The sequence below is a fragment of the Abramis brama genome, assembly GCF_963993115.1.
Source record: "Abramis brama genome assembly, chromosome: 5".
Taxonomy (NCBI): Eukaryota; Metazoa; Chordata; class Actinopteri; order Cypriniformes; family Leuciscidae; genus Abramis; species Abramis brama.
Window position 1 is genome coordinate 27,792,354 of NC_139967.1, and position 19,552 is coordinate 27,811,905.

At 37.4% G+C, this 19,552-nt stretch overlaps 1 protein-coding gene across 1 annotated transcript; it reads left to right on the plus strand.

The window, feature by feature from the left end:
• Positions 1 to 5,107: 5,107 nt before the first annotated feature.
• Positions 5,108 to 15,210, plus strand: LOC311083468 (nitric oxide synthase, inducible-like). The gene is made up of 26 exons (XM_084115014.1): positions 5,108 to 5,171; positions 5,352 to 5,415; positions 5,493 to 5,597; positions 5,871 to 6,019; positions 6,533 to 6,695; positions 6,786 to 6,877; positions 8,308 to 8,449; positions 8,600 to 8,739; positions 8,879 to 9,053; positions 9,146 to 9,247; positions 9,417 to 9,611; positions 9,856 to 9,938; positions 10,043 to 10,187; positions 10,306 to 10,410; positions 10,801 to 10,850; positions 10,943 to 11,117; positions 11,230 to 11,350; positions 11,478 to 11,556; positions 11,891 to 12,081; positions 12,182 to 12,348; positions 12,466 to 12,676; positions 12,788 to 12,875; positions 13,007 to 13,128; positions 13,839 to 13,987; positions 14,134 to 14,328; positions 14,416 to 15,210. Exons 2-26 carry the CDS (start codon positions 5,356 to 5,358, stop codon positions 14,452 to 14,454), a joined length of 3,243 nt encoding a protein of 1,080 aa, XP_083971140.1. The 5' UTR covers positions 5,108 to 5,171; positions 5,352 to 5,355; the 3' UTR covers positions 14,455 to 15,210.
• Positions 15,211 to 19,552: the final 4,342 nt, after the last annotated feature.

Sequence of the window (19,552 nt, forward strand, 5' to 3'; positions counted from 1 at the left end):
TTGTTTAGCAAACGTGCCACAAACTGGTTTGACTTGATTATCCATCTCAATGAGGCTAAGATGAAATACCATTTAATCAAACAGAGATAGGCTACATACCAGCATGAAAGGTTAACACAAGACAAAGAACAGACAAAGACTGAAGATTTAAATACACAGGATGACCGGGGGCTAAATGAAGGACAGGTGTAAGTGAATAGATGACAGTAACAAAAAAAAGGTAACTATGGAAACAAACAAGATAACAATGGATTCAGGAACTAAATCACAGGAACTGTGAAAATAAAAATAAAAATCACCAAAATAAAAAAGTCCTTGAACACAGAGCCACAGTGAATAGTGACAGAATACCCCCCTTAAGGAGCGGATTCCAGATGCTCCTAAAACTGACATAAAGTCCAGGAGGGTGTTGGAGATGAGGCAGAACAGGGAGGGATGGAGGGCCAGGCCTGTGTGGGCCTATAAAAGGCGGAGCCGGCAGTTCTGGAAACTAGGGCAGAGCTGAGAGTTTAGGGAGCCAGGGTGGAGTTGGCAGTGACCAGGGAGGAGCCGGCGGAGCAGGAGACCTCTAAGACCACAGCAGAGCAGACATGACTGAAGACCCCCACAAGGGAGCAGAAGACCATAACTGCGGAGCCTCCTTGGCCGTGACAGGGCAGAAAGAGAGTTCAGATTCTGCCTTCTTGGCTGTGACAGGGCAGACAGAGAGTTCATATCCATTCACCTTTTCCATGACAAGGGAGATAGAGATTTTAGTTTCAGCCTGCTTGGCTGTGACAGGGCAGAAAGAGAGTTCAGATTCGCCTTCCTTGGTCGTGACAAGACAGACAGAGAGTTCAGATTCTGCCTTCTTGGCTGTGACAGGGCAGACAGAGAGTTCAGATTCTGCCTTCTTGGCTGTGACAGGGCAGACAGAGAGTTCATATCCATTCACCTTTTCCATGACAAGGTAGATAGAGAGTTTAGTTTCAGCCTACTTGGCCGTGACAGGGCTACCAGGGAGCACAGGTAAAACAGAGTTCAGAAGTGGATGCCGGCGTCTCGGGAGGAGCTGTAGCGGTTGGCGGCGCCTCTGGAGGAGAAGTGTGTGTGGCCAAAACACACAAAATGATGCAGACGACAGTAGCAGTAATTCTGGAACCACCTGACCCTAATGCACCGAGACTACTGGATTTGGCAGTGCTACGATCACCTGTCTTGGCAGCTCTGAGACCACAGGAATTGAGGGAGCTGATAATGTTTCCTTTTCGAAAACAGAAACTATTTTAATATTCTAATATCATTTTCTGTTCTAATCATATTATTGTGTACAAAACAGTATTCATTGTTGTTTATAAAAATGTTTTAATTCTGTTCTCATGAAAGGTGCTCCTGAGAGCTGAGTAAGTGATTAAAGGATCCTTCTTATAAATGCAAAAGCACTGTTAAATAAATGATTCAAATATAATATATGCATTCATGTGAAATATTAAAGGGAAAGTTTAGCCAAAAATGAAAATTCTGTCATTTATTTACTTTCAAATCTTAATGAATTCTTAAATGAAAAAAAAATATATATATATATCCATACAATGGAAGGCAATTGTCTACCAGATGCTTCGCAGCATCGCAGCAGCTTCAGGCTGTCTACTCTGGACGTGACAAAGTGACCCTTGCATATCCATGACCATGAACATCAGTTTACTGTCGGGAATTTGTTGTGTCGTATCAAAAAGAAAGGTTTGGCATCTGAAATCAGTATTAATATACTAGATTTCTTGGAAAGGCCATTATATGGAGTTAATATTGTGCCATAATTAAACAAACAAATCCAGCATTTTGCAAACAAACTCGATCTGCTTTGCAAAGAAAAACTCAACTCACAAACAAACACAAAGCAATGTGCAAATACAAAGGTCAATTTGAGTGAAAATGCAGAGGAGTAACAAATATGTCACGTCACTCAAGGAGCAGCTGGACGTCCACGCTTTGATGTGTCGCAAGATTACCTGCTGCATCTACTCCATCAAGGTCTCCCTGTGTCATGCATTGCCAGTCTTGGAGTGTCTAGGTGGACAGTGTACAGACAAATGGCAGATTTAAACATCACTGTTAAAGGTCTATACAGCAATTTATCAGACTCAGAACTTGATAACCTTGTTGTTGAAATCAAAGAAAGCATGCCACATGAAGGTTATCGGCTTGTTAAGGGGAGTTTGCAAGCCAAAGACATCGGCTTCAGTGGGAGAGAGTTAAGGCCTCAATGCATCGTGTTGACACCATGGATATCTTTTCCCATTTGAACATGCTAGGGTGAGCTGTGCGGCGCAAATACTCTGTTCCTGGACCAAAAGCACTTGTACACATTGAAAATGCAGAGGAGTAACAAATATGTATAGTGTTTAACAAATATAAATAAATGAGCCTAGATAATATTACACAAATAAATACTAACCATCCTACAAATTGCATGTAACCTTTGAACAAATACCAAACCTAGTTCATACAAATGCATATCTGTCTGTTACGATTGTGAGGCAGGCTTTTTATGAGATCTCGCGGCTCGATTTTCTCACAAATATGTCCAGGCAGATTTTCTCACAAATGCAGTTGAACAACTTCCTCTTCCAAAACAGTAGAAGGCGCTAAGCTAGGGGATTAATTTAGTGCTAATTTCCGGGAGAAGCACTGATTTGAAACATGTGTTTGCCTTTGCCTACAGCTGAGGAAATAAATGAATGATGTCATTATATAGATCAGTGGCCTGGACACATTTGTGAGAAAATTGAGCCGAGAGATCTCATAAAAAGCCAACTGTCTCACAATCTTAACAAACAGGTATGCATTTGTATGCACTCTGTTTGGTATTTGTTCAAAGGTTACATGCAATTTGTAGGATGGTTTGTATTTATTTGTGAAATATTATCTAGGCTCATTTATTTACATTTGTAAAACACTACTCTGCATTTTCACTCAAATTGACCTTTGTATTTGCACATTGCTTTGTGTTTGTTTGCGAGTTGAGTTTTCCTTTGCAAAGCAGATCGAGTTTGTTTGCAAAATGCTGGATTTGTTTGTTTAATTATGGCACAATATTAACTCCATACTATTGGGCCCATCGCCCAGTGCATCAAATAGTATGCCACTAATGAGCTGCATTCCACAATCATGTTACCAGTATTTGCACTAGTTGGTCTATTTCATCATAACCTGGCCTACATCACTTGATGAATTTAATTTGAAATGATGTTTTATTAACAAAGTTTGGGATGAGCATGTTCAAATTATTTACCAAATCAGGCCTATAATAGCCAACTCACCTATGTTCCTAAACAGTTTTTTCTGCATCCCTCCACCACCCAGCCTCCTCGCTCTTGGCTGGTTCCTATCCCAGCAAGGGATACGGAGGAGTACACTTGGTTTGGGCCACATTCCAAGCTCAGAGCCCTCCCCTGGACAGCTCGCCAAATTTGCATACTCTTTTAAGCTTTCTTATTATTTGTGAACTCGTGAAACAAACTTCCTGCTTAACATAAAATCCTTTTTAGGGCAGTATATACAAGGAAATAGACACAAAAGGCTTACCTAGTTTGTTCTAAAAGTAGATTACTATTCTGAAATGCCATATAAATAACTTGAGGAAACCATTTCACCCTTTTCGCAAGCTATCTATTCACATCAGTTTTCAGAAACAATGGTTCTTCAGAATCCTATCCGCACACATCACACATACAGTACCAGTAACTGGCAAATTATCAGTTCCTGACTATCTCAAGACATTTTCTGCAATCTTGGTTATTTGAAGTTCACTGTGAAATTTTGAAATAAACACTGAGGTAAGAAGAAGTGAACATCGCTCAGCAGCAAAGTGTTTTAAAAAAACATATGATTATTAGACTATTAAGGAAAATCAAGATAAGTAAAAAAAAAAATTATAGCCTACTTCAGGCCACATCACATTCATTTTCCATGGCAGCCTTTTCAAGGAATCCTATGAACAATTTCACACTTCTTGACAGCAATCCATCATATGACAAATGAAAAATACACACATGAAATACTGGACATGAGTCCTTTGTTTTTAATTATATAGTTTTACTAAGATAAAATTGCTTTCAGCAGTGACCTTCATGTTTTAGTTATCTATAATGACAACTTGCAGTGACATAAGATTCATTTCAGGCCCTTAAAACAGTTACTGGCAAATGTGCAGGAGCTACATGGCTTATTGACTTAAATATGTCAAGCCATTTCAAAAGCTTTTGTTTAAGGTAATATATGCCCATTTGTGTATCTTGAGAAAACACACCTTTGTCTGGTATGATGGAAATCTAGATCAATGGTGAGATGCATTGTTTAATGTTGAGCTCATCAGATGGCATTGTCTGCTTTTTTTGAGCATGGAAAAATTATGTAACTCAAATTCAAAAAACTGCAAAATGAGGAAATGTCATTTACGGTAATCTGTCATCTGTCATCTGTCATCGACCCAGCTGGAATGTACATGTTTATTTAACGAATTCTTGTCTATCAGTCTGTGGACATAACCAAGCTGATGAGCAAACTGTTACACAAGTATCATTGGCCATCTTTAAAAAAAACTGGAAATGGCACTGCGAAGCTGATGAAAAATGCAACATACTACACATTACATAACTACATAGAACATACATTTCTGTTATTCCACATTGTCCTGCAATTATCATAGTCACATCATAATATGTTAATGTCTGCCTGTTTCTAATCTAATTAATGTCTAATATGTTTATTTTCCAGCAAAAGGTTTTCTGTTGCCTGCAATGCTGGAAATCAAATCATATGGTTCAAGTGTTCTAGATTGTTATTGTTGTTTTTTACATAGTCTTCCATTTTTGGAGTTTTAAAGTGGAGAGGTACAATTAAGCAACTTGGTTATGCCAAATGATCATGTACTACTTATATTACTGAGGAAAAAGGAAAGCAATTTTAATTAATCTTGCTTTCCATCAAGGAAGTTTTTATCTTTTTTTTTGTGGTCCTTCCCTTTTGCTTACGACAACTCACACCCTTTACAGTTATGGGAGGCAAGAATCCGCCCCGTGTGGCATCCTTAACTGGACTATATAATAGGATGTTAAAACAGAGGACCAGAATGTGAAACAGATTACTACTGCTGTTTAGGTACTGAGACATAAACATCACACTTGAACAAGGTAAATACTCCATTTGTGTTTCTTTCTTTCATTCATTTAATGAAAACTTTCATTAACTTGCATTCGCCATGTTTTTGCTCTTTATCGTAATTATTCTGCATCATTTTCGATGTCAGGTTATAGCAACACTGTAACTGAAAATTATACATTATTAAGATTTGGTTGCAATAAAATTTTCAGCAGGATGGGAAAACAAGCCTACACCACAACCATTGTAAAAGACGATCCGACTGTGCAGTCTAAGGTTAGTAACACATCTCATATTTCTCAAAATATTTATTGTGTCTTCTGTTTAAATAATATATTAATTTTTCTCACTAGGGGTTATCAGTCGATCGCGCAGTTCGATGTCCTTTCGCTGTTAATTTGCGAAACTATAAGGATGGCTCGACCCACCAAGATAAACTGCATCACAGAGCAACTAAGGTATCTTTAAATTGTAATGAAAATAACTTCATGTTTACTGCAGATTTGTGGTGTGGTAATGAAGGATTGATGATTTTTTTTCAACAATTTTGTTAAGCTTAACATGATAAGAATTATGTAGATTTTATTCAGAAGTTAAAAATCTAAATGTGAATGAGGTTTTAATATTTTTTTTAATTTAAAAAAAAAATAATAATATTTTTTTTACGTATAAATACGTTTTCTTTTATAGCTTGAACAATTACTTATTCTTATTCTTATATCTTATTCCAGAATACGCCCTGCAATTCAAAAACTTGTGAGGGCTCCATAATGAATCCCAAATCTCTGATACGCGGTCATTCCAAAATCACACCTTCCTCAGATGACATCCTCACACAGGCAGTGGATTTCATCAACCAGTACTACACATCATTCAAAATGTAGGAGCAATGTATTCTTTAATAAAAAAATATTATTTAACTTTTAATTTAAGCATTACAGACAAGTATTCTAATACATTCATGAATAATATGAATTTTTATTATTAAAATTCCTTTTTATAATAAAAAGGCAATTTTAAGGCCATCCTTAAAATTCAACACTCAATTTATACCATACTGTAAGTAGGAGGACCCTCTCTTCATGCAACCAGCCTGAAATTGCTAAACACTCCTGATAGGCTAGTCCCCTAATCACGTATGTGTATTGAGATGTGATTGGTTGGAGAGGTGGAGATCCTGTCAAGTGTCTTACTTTCATTTTTACTCCGAGAGTCTTTCCTTATGTGAGAGGTGTGAGATTTCAGGAACCTGACAAAGTCGAATACTTTTTTTTATTAGGTTACTGAAAATAGTAAAAATGATATTTCTTTCAACTTGACAAACAGGACAAATGGAAATGTAAAAGTCAGTTTACTTTACAAAGTGAATAACCCATTCTTACCTTTTGTGCAGCCCCAATCCAACGGAGCACCAGGCTCGGATTGAAACGGTCACACTGGAGATCACCCTGACCGGGTCCTACTCACTCACTACAGATGAACTCGCTTTTGGGGCCAAACAGGCGTGGAGAAATGCGCCGAGGTGCATTGGCAGGATCCAGTGGACTAATTTACAGGTTGGAGTTTTTTTTTAACATAGATCATAGCTAGCACTTCCAAAGCCATGTTGTGCATTTATACTAATATAGCCTACATCTCTTCTGCAGCTTTTCGATGCGCGTGAGTGTAAGACCGCCGAGGACATGTTTCATGCCTTGTGTACTCATCTTAAGCATGCCACCAATGGAGGAAACTTGAGGTGAGTTGATTGTATTTATTGCAAGAAGGGCATTATCATCAGATTTACCAAGGCAGAAATATTACAATGCAATATTACAATGGACCAAAGAAAAGAAAAGAAATAAATACATTTTTGCAAACCAATTTTTTATGTGTTTAGAATATTATATTACTAGATTAATATTAATTACTAGATTATATTACTTTAATAATCAGACTGCAGTTACGTTTTTATTGATTACACAATTACATGTTATTCTCTCAATGGCTGTAAATTATTTATAATTTACTGATTCTCCCTATTACTTTTTATCTTTCAAATTTTCCTTTCTAAAAAAGCCTACTTTTACATTCAAGCCTTATATACATTCAGAAAGTCTTCCAAGAATTGCACACACAGACTAGCCATTAATGTGCCTGCTGAAAACTGAGACCCACACAGCATTTGATCACTGGAGTTACAGAAATCATTTCATTTTTCAGAAGTGTTTTCTCAACATTGCAACATTGCATATCTAATGACTCCTGACGAACACATTAATTATTATTTGAATTATCACTCAGTGAGTCATTTCATTCAACATACTACATTGCACCATGTACTGTCTTTGGAATGCTTTTGTCTTTCACACACATTAAAACGCATTCGCGTCACAGGCTACATGCAATGCAGGGATTCACCAACTTTTTCATGAGCTGAACCTCTCTGACCTAATATTTAGCCTACTTGAAGTACCACCTGAGATTTTAAGTTAATAAGTTAGCTCATAATAAAATTAAGTAAATAATAATAATAAAATTAAGTTCTCTGATGTCAGTTGATGGTCAAATGTATGGAAGCCCATTCCCGCCACATCAGAAGAAAACAAATTGAGCATTAAAAAAAAAAAAAAAAAAAATTATGACACCCTTAAGTCGTAATTATGAGATAAAAAATTATCGAAAATTATCGGAATTATGACTTTAAAAGTAGAAGTTATAACATAACTTAGTCGAAATTATGACTTGCTGACTTGCTGAAGAGAACGAACGAATTTATCTAGCCCTTTCGCTTCAGATCAACGAGCGTCATTGATTTGAAGCGAAAGGGCTAGATAAATTCGTTCTCTAATGAAATCGTGGCCATGCTTCACAACATATTCTGAGGGTGGCGGTGTTCTGGAGATGATATTTCCATAATAACACATCATAATATGTACAATGAATTCGACTTGTCAAATAAAATGTTTTGTCAATCTAAAAATGCACTTAATGTGGGAACATCTATGTTGCTTTTATCGAACTGAATCAGCTTATATGTACGACTATATTTTATTACACCAGTTAACGTAATTTTAAAAGGTCAGATAATGTGAAAACACTTTTGACAGTGTGTGAAGAAACTGGATTTTGATTTAAACTCTGACTTTGATTAACTGAGGAACTCCTCTTATCCTTTGGATTTGGCAGGTCTGTCATCACTGTGTTTCCTCAAAGAACTGATGGAGATCATGATTTCCGTGTTTGGAACGGTCAGCTTATAAAGTATGCAGGATATCAGATGGAAGATGGCAGTGTGATCGGAGACCCAGCAGGTGTGGAGTTTGCACAGGTAATTAAAATAGAAGCTCTGAGGAGGACAAATATATGTCCTCTGGTTTATATGATATCTTATCTTTTTTTTAAATGGCATTTGCCAACCATTTGCCTCTGTTAAGAAATAATCACATGATAACTGCTGGAAATTGTGCACTCTTTATAGGTGTGTATGCAGCTTGGATGGAAACCAAAGTATGGTCACTTTGATGTGCTGCCACTAGTCCTGCAGGCGAATGGAGAGGATCCTGAACTTTTTGATATTCCTTCAGAACTGATTCTGGAGGTCCCAATAGAGCACCCAGAGTAAGTCATTTGGGTCATTTCAGAGAAAAGGGGGAGATATTTGATTTCTAATTTTGAAAAATTGAAGAATTATAGTTTGAGAAAAGTGTCTTCACAGCTTATTCTCTGATTAAATGGTGTTGTGCTTGCCTTTGTCCAGGTATGAATGGTTCAAAGATCTAAACCTCAAGTGGTATGCAATTCCTGCAGTAGCCAACATGCTAATGGAAATCGGTGGTCTGGAATTCACAGCATGTCCTTTCAACGGCTGGTACATGGGCACAGAGATTGGAGTGAGGGACTTCTGTGACAGCCAGCGCTACAACGTTTTGGAGGTAGTTTGTCCTCACTATCTCATGGTGGTAGCTAAGCACACCTTGATAATTTTGATATTTATGTTTTGCTTTTACTGCTTTATGTCCTGTAGCGCGTTGGACAGCTAATGGGCTTAGAGACACGCAAGCTGTCTTCACTGTGGAAAGACCAGGCACTCGTGGCTATTAATGTTGCAGTAATTCATAGTTACCAGGTAAAGTGTCCTTCCACTTTTGTACTGTTGAAATATTGATATGCAAATTGATTTAAGATTATCTCACTGTTATTGTATCTGAAATGATACATATTAAAAACAGAGTTAGGAAAGAAGAAAAAGCCATTTAGATATTTATTGGACTTTATGTTGCTATATTGCTGTGCAGAAAAATAAGGTCACCATCACGGACCACCATACAGCAAGCGAGTCCTTCATGCAGCACATGGAGACAGAAGTTCGTGTGCGTGGAGGCTGTCCAGCTGATTGGGTGTGGCTGGTCCCACCCATGTCTGGCTCTCTCACCCCTGTGTACCATCAGGAGATGCTCAACTACATCCTTTCTCCCTTTTTCTATTATCAGGTATCAAACTTTCTGATTAAAAATCATATTTTATCATATTTTTAGAAGGGGTGGAACATTTTAGACCCCACTAGAGATGTGATGTATTAACGAGCACAACTGTTTTCAACATTGATAAAAATAAGAAATGTTTCTTGAGCACCAAATCAGCATATTAGAATGATTTCTGAAGGAACAGCAGTGTTTCTAAAGAAAACTTTGACATTAGCAGTGTGTAAATGTGCTGTTTTTGTGTTTTTTGAAGACTGATGCATGGCTAACACACAAGTGGAAAGATGAGAAGAAAGGACTTCGGAGATGTAAGGTCAGCTTCAAAGGACTGATAAGGTACTAACAGACCAGCAGCTTCTCCAAACAAAACAACACTGTACTTCATTTATGCCAACGACCAACGCCATTTACATCAAAATATTTGTGTTCTTTCTTCTTAGAGCAGTGTTTTTTTCTCAAATGCTCATCAATACAGTCATGGCCAAAAGAGTGCGCTGCACTGTTCTCTATGCCACTGAAACAGGGAAGTCACTGACCTTTGCCAAAAAACTGAAAACCATGCTCAACTGTGCCTTCGACACCAGGGTAAGAAATGCTGTCTTTGAAAAATGCTTTCAAACGTTGTATTATTAACAGTGCAGTATATGAACAAACAACAAAAATGTGATCCAAAACTAATATTAACTCTTGTTTTCTAATACAGCTGGTATGCATGGAGGACTATGATTTCAGTGAGCTTGAGACAGAGAGCCTTCTGATGGTGGTCACCAGTACTTTTGGCAATGGGGAAAGTCCGGGAAATGGAGTGGTATGGGCATAATTTTGTGAATATATATTAAAATGTGATATTCAGCAGCTATTACTCTAGAAATCTTTGTGATTTGCTGAATATGTTGATTTGCTGCTGAACAAACATTTCTTATTATTATCAGTGTTGAAAACAGTTCTGCTGCTTAATATTTTTTGTGGAACTGTGATACATTATTTGATCTGATATTTGATTCAAAAGAACTGCATTTATTTGACTTTGAATCTTTTGTAACGTTACGTCTTCACTGTCACTTTTAATCAATTTAAAGCATCCTGAGTCAAAGATTTTATTTTTCATAAATTACTTTTGAACAGTAGTGTAAAAAATATGGTAATTTCCATATTAATTCAAAATTTGATTTTGACATTAATATTTTCTGTCCCTCAGAGCTTCAGGAAGCAGCTTTTCAGCTTGCAAAACCTGAAAAACAATGTCAGGTTTGTAGCCTAGCAATGCTAAGATTTTCACTTTTATCACCTGTCAATATGCTCTTGTAAACAGGAGCCCTGATATCCTCTTCTCAATACAGGTACAGTGTGTTTGGCCTTGGCTCACGTGTGTACCCACAATTCTGTGCTTTTGCCCATGCTGTGGATGACAAGCTTGCTGGGCTGGGGGCCAAGCGTCTGACTGCCACAGGGGAGGGAGATGAACTTAATGGGCAGGACGAGGCCTTCTCTGCCTGGGCTAGCACTGCTTTTAAGGTTGGTGAGGTTTCTATTATTCCCTCTGTGCTTGGATGATTCAATGATTCAAAAAAATCTTATACTAATACAGCAATGAACAACAAATTAATGGCATTTCTCTTTTTTTAAGGATGCGTGTGAGGAGTTTAACATTAAAAAACAGCTGAAGGGTGTTGAGCAACAGTTGGATGTCTGGGACCCACAGAGATACAGAGTTCAGCATGACAGTTGTGTCCTGGACCAAATTACAGGTAAACCGCTACCTCTACTTATCAAAACACTGACAAAAAAAGTGTATTTCCATAATACAGTTATGTAATTTAAGTACATTTTTCCAATTATACAGTATTTACACATATGAATCTTCTGTTTCTACAGCACTGTCTGCTCTTCACTCTAAAACTGTGTTTCCTATGACACTGAAAAGAAGGCAGAAACTGCAGAGCGCTCAGTCAAGGTTTGAATCCACAATTTCATTACCTAACTCCCAGCTAACAAAAATATGTTCTAAGAACGTTTTTGCAATTATTATGGGAATGTTACTTTTGAATATTTCCTGAACATTCTAAAACTAGGAACATTTAAAAAAATGTAAGATGAACATCCAACTAAAATGTTTTAGAAAAATTTCAATGAGAAATGTATAAATTATGTTTTATGTTAATGTTTTGAGAACATTATTAAAGACCAGACATTTTCGAATAAACATTCTCTGGAAGAATTTGTTCTGGAAGAACAAATGCTTTTACACATTTGACAGTGCTGTTTTTCAACTTATATTCTATTTTCAGTCGTTCTACTATCCTGGTTGAGCTGAAGACGGATGGAAACACAGAGGTCTTGAACTTTGCCCCTGGAGATCATGTGGGGATTTTTCCAGAGAATTCTGCAGAGTTGGTGGATGGTATTGTGAAGCATCTCCCAGATGCCCCTCCTATTAACCAGAGCCTTCACCTGGAGTCCCTCTCTGACTCTAGCCCTGGTAACAATCACTAATGGCTGTAATAATAAACTAAGTAAATTTGAGATGGGGCACAAAATCCAAGCTTATTTTTATGACTCTGTCCTGTGTTGTCTTTCAGTGGAAATGAGATGGCAGAAAGATGAGTGTATCCCTGCTTGCACTCTAGTCCAGGCTCTTACATACTTCCTTGATGTCACAACTCCACCTTCACAAAGCCTCCTGCGCAAACTCTCTTCAGTGGCTGGTCAGGAGGAGGATCGCAAACGACTTGAGGCACTTGCATCGGTAATTGCGTTACATTCTTTCTTTATAAGAATTTAAATGGGACAATTGTTTGATTTTATTCTAAATTACACATATTACCAATAGATGCATTTACAGCATTCTACCATTTCTCCATAGGATTTCCAGGAATATTCTACATGGAAAGATTTCTACAGGCCCACCTTCTTGGAGGTGCTTGTAGAATTTCCTTCTCTAAAAGTCCCTACCGCCTTCCTTCTCAGCCAGCTTCCTCTGCTCAAGCCCCGCCTGTACTCTGTCAGCTCCTCATTGGACCGTCATCCAGACGAGCTGCACCTCACAGTGTCTGTGGTGGAGTACCATACCCAGGGTATGATACTAAACATGTAGAAAACATACAAAACAAAGACATTGGATAATTCTTTTATAATCAAACACCATGTGAGATGTAAAGATAACGTTGTGTTCTGTTGTATCGTAGATGGAGAAGGCCCAATGCATTATGGCACCTGCAGCACATGGCTTAACACCATCAAACGAGGATACACAGTTCCCTGCTTCGTTCACCGGTACTGATGATAGATAGTTAAATGCTGAATATGAATATCTCATTTAAATACTTATAAAAGCATTTTAACATTCTGTTCTCAATATCTTAATAACATAGAAAACTTGACTTGTTTACTGCTCATTATTTCAGCTCAGGTGGGTTCCACCTCCCAGAAGACCCCATCACTCCAGTTATTCTGATAGGGGCTGGCAGTGGTATTGCTCCTTTCCGCAGCTTCTGGCAACAGCGCATTCACGACATGAAAAAGACAGGTAATACATGTGAGCTCTGAATTTAAGGTCATGAAGTTTAGACACAAAAGCATTTTATGACTCTTGCCTTAAGACATAGAGGCTCTATCGATCCAAACCAGTTATCACAATATCCAGCATTTTATTTGACCAGTTATTTGTTCAAAGGTTTGGTGTCAGTAAGATTAAAACAAAAAACAAAAAAAAACAACCTTTTATTCAGTTTAGATCAGAAGTGAAAGTCTTAGATCTAGTATAGATCAGAAGAAAAAAAAAAATTCCCCACATTTATAAATATCACGTTTCCATAAAACTAACAAGCATCATAACTGTTTTCAAAATTGATAATAATAAATGTTTCTTGAGCAGCAAATCATCATATTAGAATGATTTATGAAGGATCATGTGAAACTGAAGACACTGGAGTCATGATGCTGAAAATGCAGCTCTGCCATCACGGCAATAAATTACCTTTCAACGATATATTAAAAGAGAAAACAATCATTTTAAATTGTAATATCATTATACAATATTACTGTTTTTACTGTATTTTTGATTGAATAAATACAGCCTTGGTGAGCATTAGATTTCTTACTGACCCCAAACTTTTAAACAGTACTGTTGTGTAGGTGTATTTAAGTTCAAATAAAACTGTCTGTAGTTATTTGTATTTTAAATCCTCAAAGTTTTAACCCTAAATGAATTGCCTTTTTTAATTGACAAATTTTTAGGTCTGCAAATGACTCCAATGACACTGCTATTTGGATGTCGTGATTCACAAACAGACCATCTGTATAAAGTAGAAACTCTGAAGTTGAGACTTGATGGCATTCTGGACAAGATCAATACAGCTTATTCTCGCCAACCTGGTAAACCAAAGGTACATCTCTAAAGTTCTGTTCATCCTGTACTATACTCAAAATAATTAAGGTTCTCTCAGTCTGTTCTCGCTGTTCATCAGATGCGCTTACACTGGTATCAGTTTGTGTCTTCTGTCTGTAACCAAGCTTGTGTTGTTTGGAACAGATGTATGTGCAGGATGTCTTGAAGGAGCAGCTATCTGAAAAGGCCTTGGAGGTTCTACACAAGAATGCAGGTCATCTGTATGTCTGTGGTGGCATGAACATGGCCCGTGATGTTGCTAGCACTCTGCAAGATATCTTGGCGAATAAAACAGGCATGACCATCACAGAAGCTGGAGAATTTCTAGAGAGGTTGAAGGTGTGATTCACTGTTTCAATCCTCATGTCCTTGTATGAACTGCTATGTAACCAGTGAACTCACGCATCATGATCTTTTTGTTGGCAGGTGGAGAAGAGATACCATGAAGACATTTTTGGAGCCTAATAACAGAGATCTGCTGCATCATATAAAGTTAATTCACAGTTTTTCCACAAGCTGGGATACTGGGAACCAAATTTAACTAATGCGATTCTATTGTTTTTCCACTATTTATGTTCTTTAAAACTGATGTAAATATTTTTTTTTCTTTTATTTACATCAAACAGGATTGATTACTCATGTATCCTTATAGTAGGGGGGATGTGATGTGATTTAAAATGCTCTATTTTAAGAGGAAATTGTATGGCTTTAGTTTATTGAGCACATTTCTTTTGTTTATATTTGTTTCTGAGCGATGCTTCAGATTTTTTTCTAATGTCTTCTATGTGCTGTTAGCCTGACTTCGTCATACTCAGATTCTAGTCAGAATATGAGTCTGATACTGCTCCATTGGGCTGTGATCAACTGTGATTATAGGGCGTGTTTCCAGACCGAACTTCCCGAACTCAAATGTTGTGGGCGAGGCTAAGTTCGGCTGGTATCCAGGCTAATGTGCTCTGTGACTTTTTCTTCAGTCAACAGCATTCAATAATTTATACTCTTTTGTATTAATAATCTTTTATAAATAATTTATGGTGAAATAGAATGCTTCTTCATTACTGCTAAAATGTGTATGTGTGTGTGTGTGTGTGTGTGTGTGTTTGGGGGGGGGGGGGGGGGGATGGGGGGTTGTCTGATGACATTAGTAAGAAAGGTCAATCAAATTATACTGTCAATGAAACTAATCAATTAATAATAAACACATTTAATAGTCAAACATTGAATTGTCTCTGTCAATTCTTTCCAGACACACCATGTTATGTTTCAAAGGCACACACCGATAGCAAGAGTAACCTAGCAAAACGAAACAAAAGGTTATGAATATTCTATATACTGTTGTGACATGGATGAGGTAGAACGAGATTGAAAAGAAAAAAAGAGAACCAGTACACTTTGAAAATTATTCTGGTAAAACTTTGCAAGAGAAACTTATTCAGTGAAAAAACAAATGGAGACTGTGATGGATTTTTTTGAATTAATCATAACAAATGACATTCATATGCTTTTGAATCCTAAATGTTTAAAAACTCTTTGGTCAAAAACACTCAGTGTGCGTGTGATTCATGTCCGAATATAACAAAAGGGGAAATTAAACTAGACAGATGTCTAGGTTTATAAACTCGTGACTTTATAAACAAGCAATCAAGAAAACAGAGTTTGCTTCTACCTAGTAACAGAACGATTTGCATATGATGAACAAATCAAATTGTAGGGAAATTATGTAATGTATCTTTGCTATGTGCCTTTTTCTATAAAAACTGTTGTATTCTTTTTGCTGGGGGGATTCTCTCTGAAATTTGTCTGAGATCCTCCGGCCGTGATCAAAGCATATTCGAAGGCATTGTCTGGAGTCTGTTTAGTTATTGCTGCGCAGCAGGTAGTTGAACACTAGAGACCTTATTCCCAAGTGATAGTGTTCAAAAAGGAACGAGACACCGTCCGACTCAGTGTGAGACTCTTAGGTGGGGTTAGATTGTGGTCAGGTAACTATAATTCTTAGGCATTTTATGCGGTCAGAATAGTTACTCTTAGGCATCAACCAACGCGGTCAGAGGTGAATTCACCTGAGTATAATTTTTTGAAAGTGTTGACTGGAGACGCCCCAGGTAAACTTAAGTCAGGTGCGTAGGGGAAATATCCACCACAAGACCAAAAGGAAATAAAAAAAAGGGTGAGAATAGGAAGAAAGGACAAAAAAAAGTGAAGACCTTGGTGAGAAAGTGGATGTGGCACCAGAAAGAGAGGAGGAACAGAACAAGAAAACAGAGGTTCTGCGAGTTATTGGTGAACAGCTGTTTCTCCTGATTTAGAGTGAGCATAATGTAAAGAACCATTTACAGAGAGAGAGAGAGAGAGAGAGAGAGAGAAGAACAACATTCACAAACACAGTGCTCTACAAAAATATACTCATGTAAATTGTTTGCCATGTACATTTTCACATGTACATTTCTCATGCTTCACATGTTATTTTCTCTCTGTGTTACCAAATAGGTTTATTTTTAAAAATATACAGTATTAATGCGTTCATTTCAAATAAGTTGTTGGAATATTCAGGGTCTTCATTCTTCAATTCAACATTTGGTTCCAAAAGCACAGACCCAGAATTTCTGAAAAATAGTGCCCTTAGTTAAATTAGGTACAGCCCATCGTGGACGAGACTCGGGAGGAATTCTGGTGTGGTACAGGGAGGATCTGGCCAAACACATTTCTTTTATTACATTTGGAAAATATCATTGCTGTCAGGTTTCTGCCCTGGCAGCCTTGTCTGTGTTGTCTTTGTTTCATGTCTCTATGTTTGTGTTGTGTGTCAGCACATGGCTTTGTCTTTGTTTGTGTTTGCCATGTGCTCTTCTTGTTCCGCCTCCTTGTTTCCCGTTACCACACCCCCTTGTTTAGTCCTTGTAGTCCTCCTTTTTTTCCCCTAAGACAAGTTCCAGTCTTTGCTCCAGTTCTCTCAAGCCTTTTTGTTTCTCTCTAGATTTTTAGTTCTTATTTTTCTCTGCAGGTTTGCAGTTTTGATTCTTTTGTTTTTAGATCCTGTCATTTTTTTGTAGAATTTATGGATTTTGCTTTTCTCTACATCAGACTACATCAAGTCTCATCACACTGTCAAGCCTCTGGTTTCCTATGCCGCTGCCTTGTCTCCATCATTGTTCAGTTAATCTTTATTCATTTCCCAAAGGCAATTTGGTTGCAGCATACAAGCATACACATAAGACAAAGTCACACACACACACACACACACACACACACACACACACACACACACACACACACACACACACACACACACACACACTCTCTCACACACACACACACACACACACACACACACACACACACACACACACACACACACACACACACACACACACACACACACACACACACACACACACACACACACACACACACACACACACACACACACATCTGGTTCGCTATCTTTGTGGGGACTCTCCATATACTTTTTATACTGTACAAACTGTATATTCTGTCCCCTTACACTAACCCTACCCCTAAACCTACCCATCACACACAACTTTCTGCATTTTTACATTTTCAAAAAAATATCATTTAGTATGTTTATTAACCCATTTCCCTCGTGGGGACCACTGGCTGGTCCCCCCAATGGAGGTGATCTCAGGTTTTACTATCCTTGTGGGGACATTTGGTTCCCACAATGTAATATAAACCAAACGCGCGCACACACACACACACACACACACACACACACTACAAACTACACACTTTTCATCCTAAAAAAGAATTTACCTTAGGTTTAAAAACTTTACAGCTGAGGGGATAAATGAATTTTTAAACCGCTTTACAAAACGGAGTTCTGTACCGACTGCCAGAAGGGAGGAGGTACTCATAATGCATAGGGTGGGAATCATCTAACAATAAGCTCTGGGCTTTACCCAAAACCTGTCTATGATATAGCTGGGCCATAGTCATCTGCTTCCTCCCCGTTATTTTATTTCCCTGATTTACAATCCTCTCAATACAATTCTTATTTTTCACATTCAGAGAATTAAACCAGCACAGCAATGAAAAGGATAACAGCGACTCAATATAGGATCTGTAGAACATACACATCAATGTTTTATCCACATTAAATTACCTTAGTTTCCGCAGACAATGCAATCTTTGCTGCCCCCTCTTACACAAAGCATCAGTATTTCGAGAAAAGGTCAATTTGTTATCTAAGACAGTACCCAAATACTTGTTCAACACTCTGAATACCCACTCCATTAACACTTTGCTTATCTTGAATATATGTCCTCCTCGAGCTAAAGTCAATAGTCATCTCCTTAGTTTTCAGAACTTTAAGTTTAAAAAAAGCATTCTGACACCAGACAATTTAATCATCAACCACAGGACCATGCATGGAATCCTCCTCACTCAATAGGCTAACAATTACAGAATCATCAGTAAATGTTATGATATGTCTATTACTGAAACTACTCTTAATCGTGTACAAGATAAATAATAAAGGAGAGAGGACACATCCTTGAGGTGACCCAGTAGATGATACCAGCCATCAAAAAAAAAGTCATTTACTTTAACTCAGTGTTCTCTGGAAATCTAAAATCCATCCTACAAGATTAAAATCCAACCCAAATTCTTTAATGAGTTTCTCAACTAAAATATGTGGCTGAATGGTGTTGAAAGCAGATGAAAAATAAATAAAAAGTAATTTAACCAATGTTTTCAGCTTATCTAAATGCTGAAGTACTAATGTAAGAGAGTTGCTACTGCATCATCTACACTTCGTTTAGCCCTGTACGCAAATTGAAGAGGATCTAGAGATCTCTAAGTACTTTGCATAATTTCTCTCTAAACTAATTTTTCAAAACATTTCATTACTGAGGATGTAAGCGCCACAGGTCTAAAGTCATCTAATATCTGTACATTCATCTTTAAGGTGCCTTCCTGATTTTACACTGTTTAAAAAACTGTTATCACATCCCCCACGTCAAAAGCGACACAATCATTCTCTCCGTTTATCTTACATTCATTTTTCAAATCCTCAATTTCCTGTTTAAAATCATAAGTATCAAATCTCAAATAAAAATGATTAAAAGTCCTGTGACAAAACTGCATCTAAACTGAATCCGTTAAAACTAATTCTATTATTTATTTTCCTACTTTCCTGACCTGTTATTAACGGACAAAAAGTCCTGAGGCTGAGTCAGATTAGCTTCCTTCCAAATCACAGAACTACTGACCACATTTACACCCTTATCAATATACACGTAAAACAGACCAAAAACGGATAAAAAATATTTGTATGCTTATATTGTTCATTTAACTGGACTCATTTGTGTTTGGCACAACGGATTATATTACCAACCTTCACAAAGTAGTGTAGGGGTTAAAGTTTATGATATTATAAATCAATGCAAACAACAAATGTGCTTTATGAATTGGCAACAAAGATACAGAATTCTTCACCCAGAAGAGAGGAGTGCGGCAGGGCTGTATCCACAAAGTAAATTACAATTCTATCGAACTCTAAAATCAAATTATGGATTAGACGAATATCTTCAGAGAGTCAGAG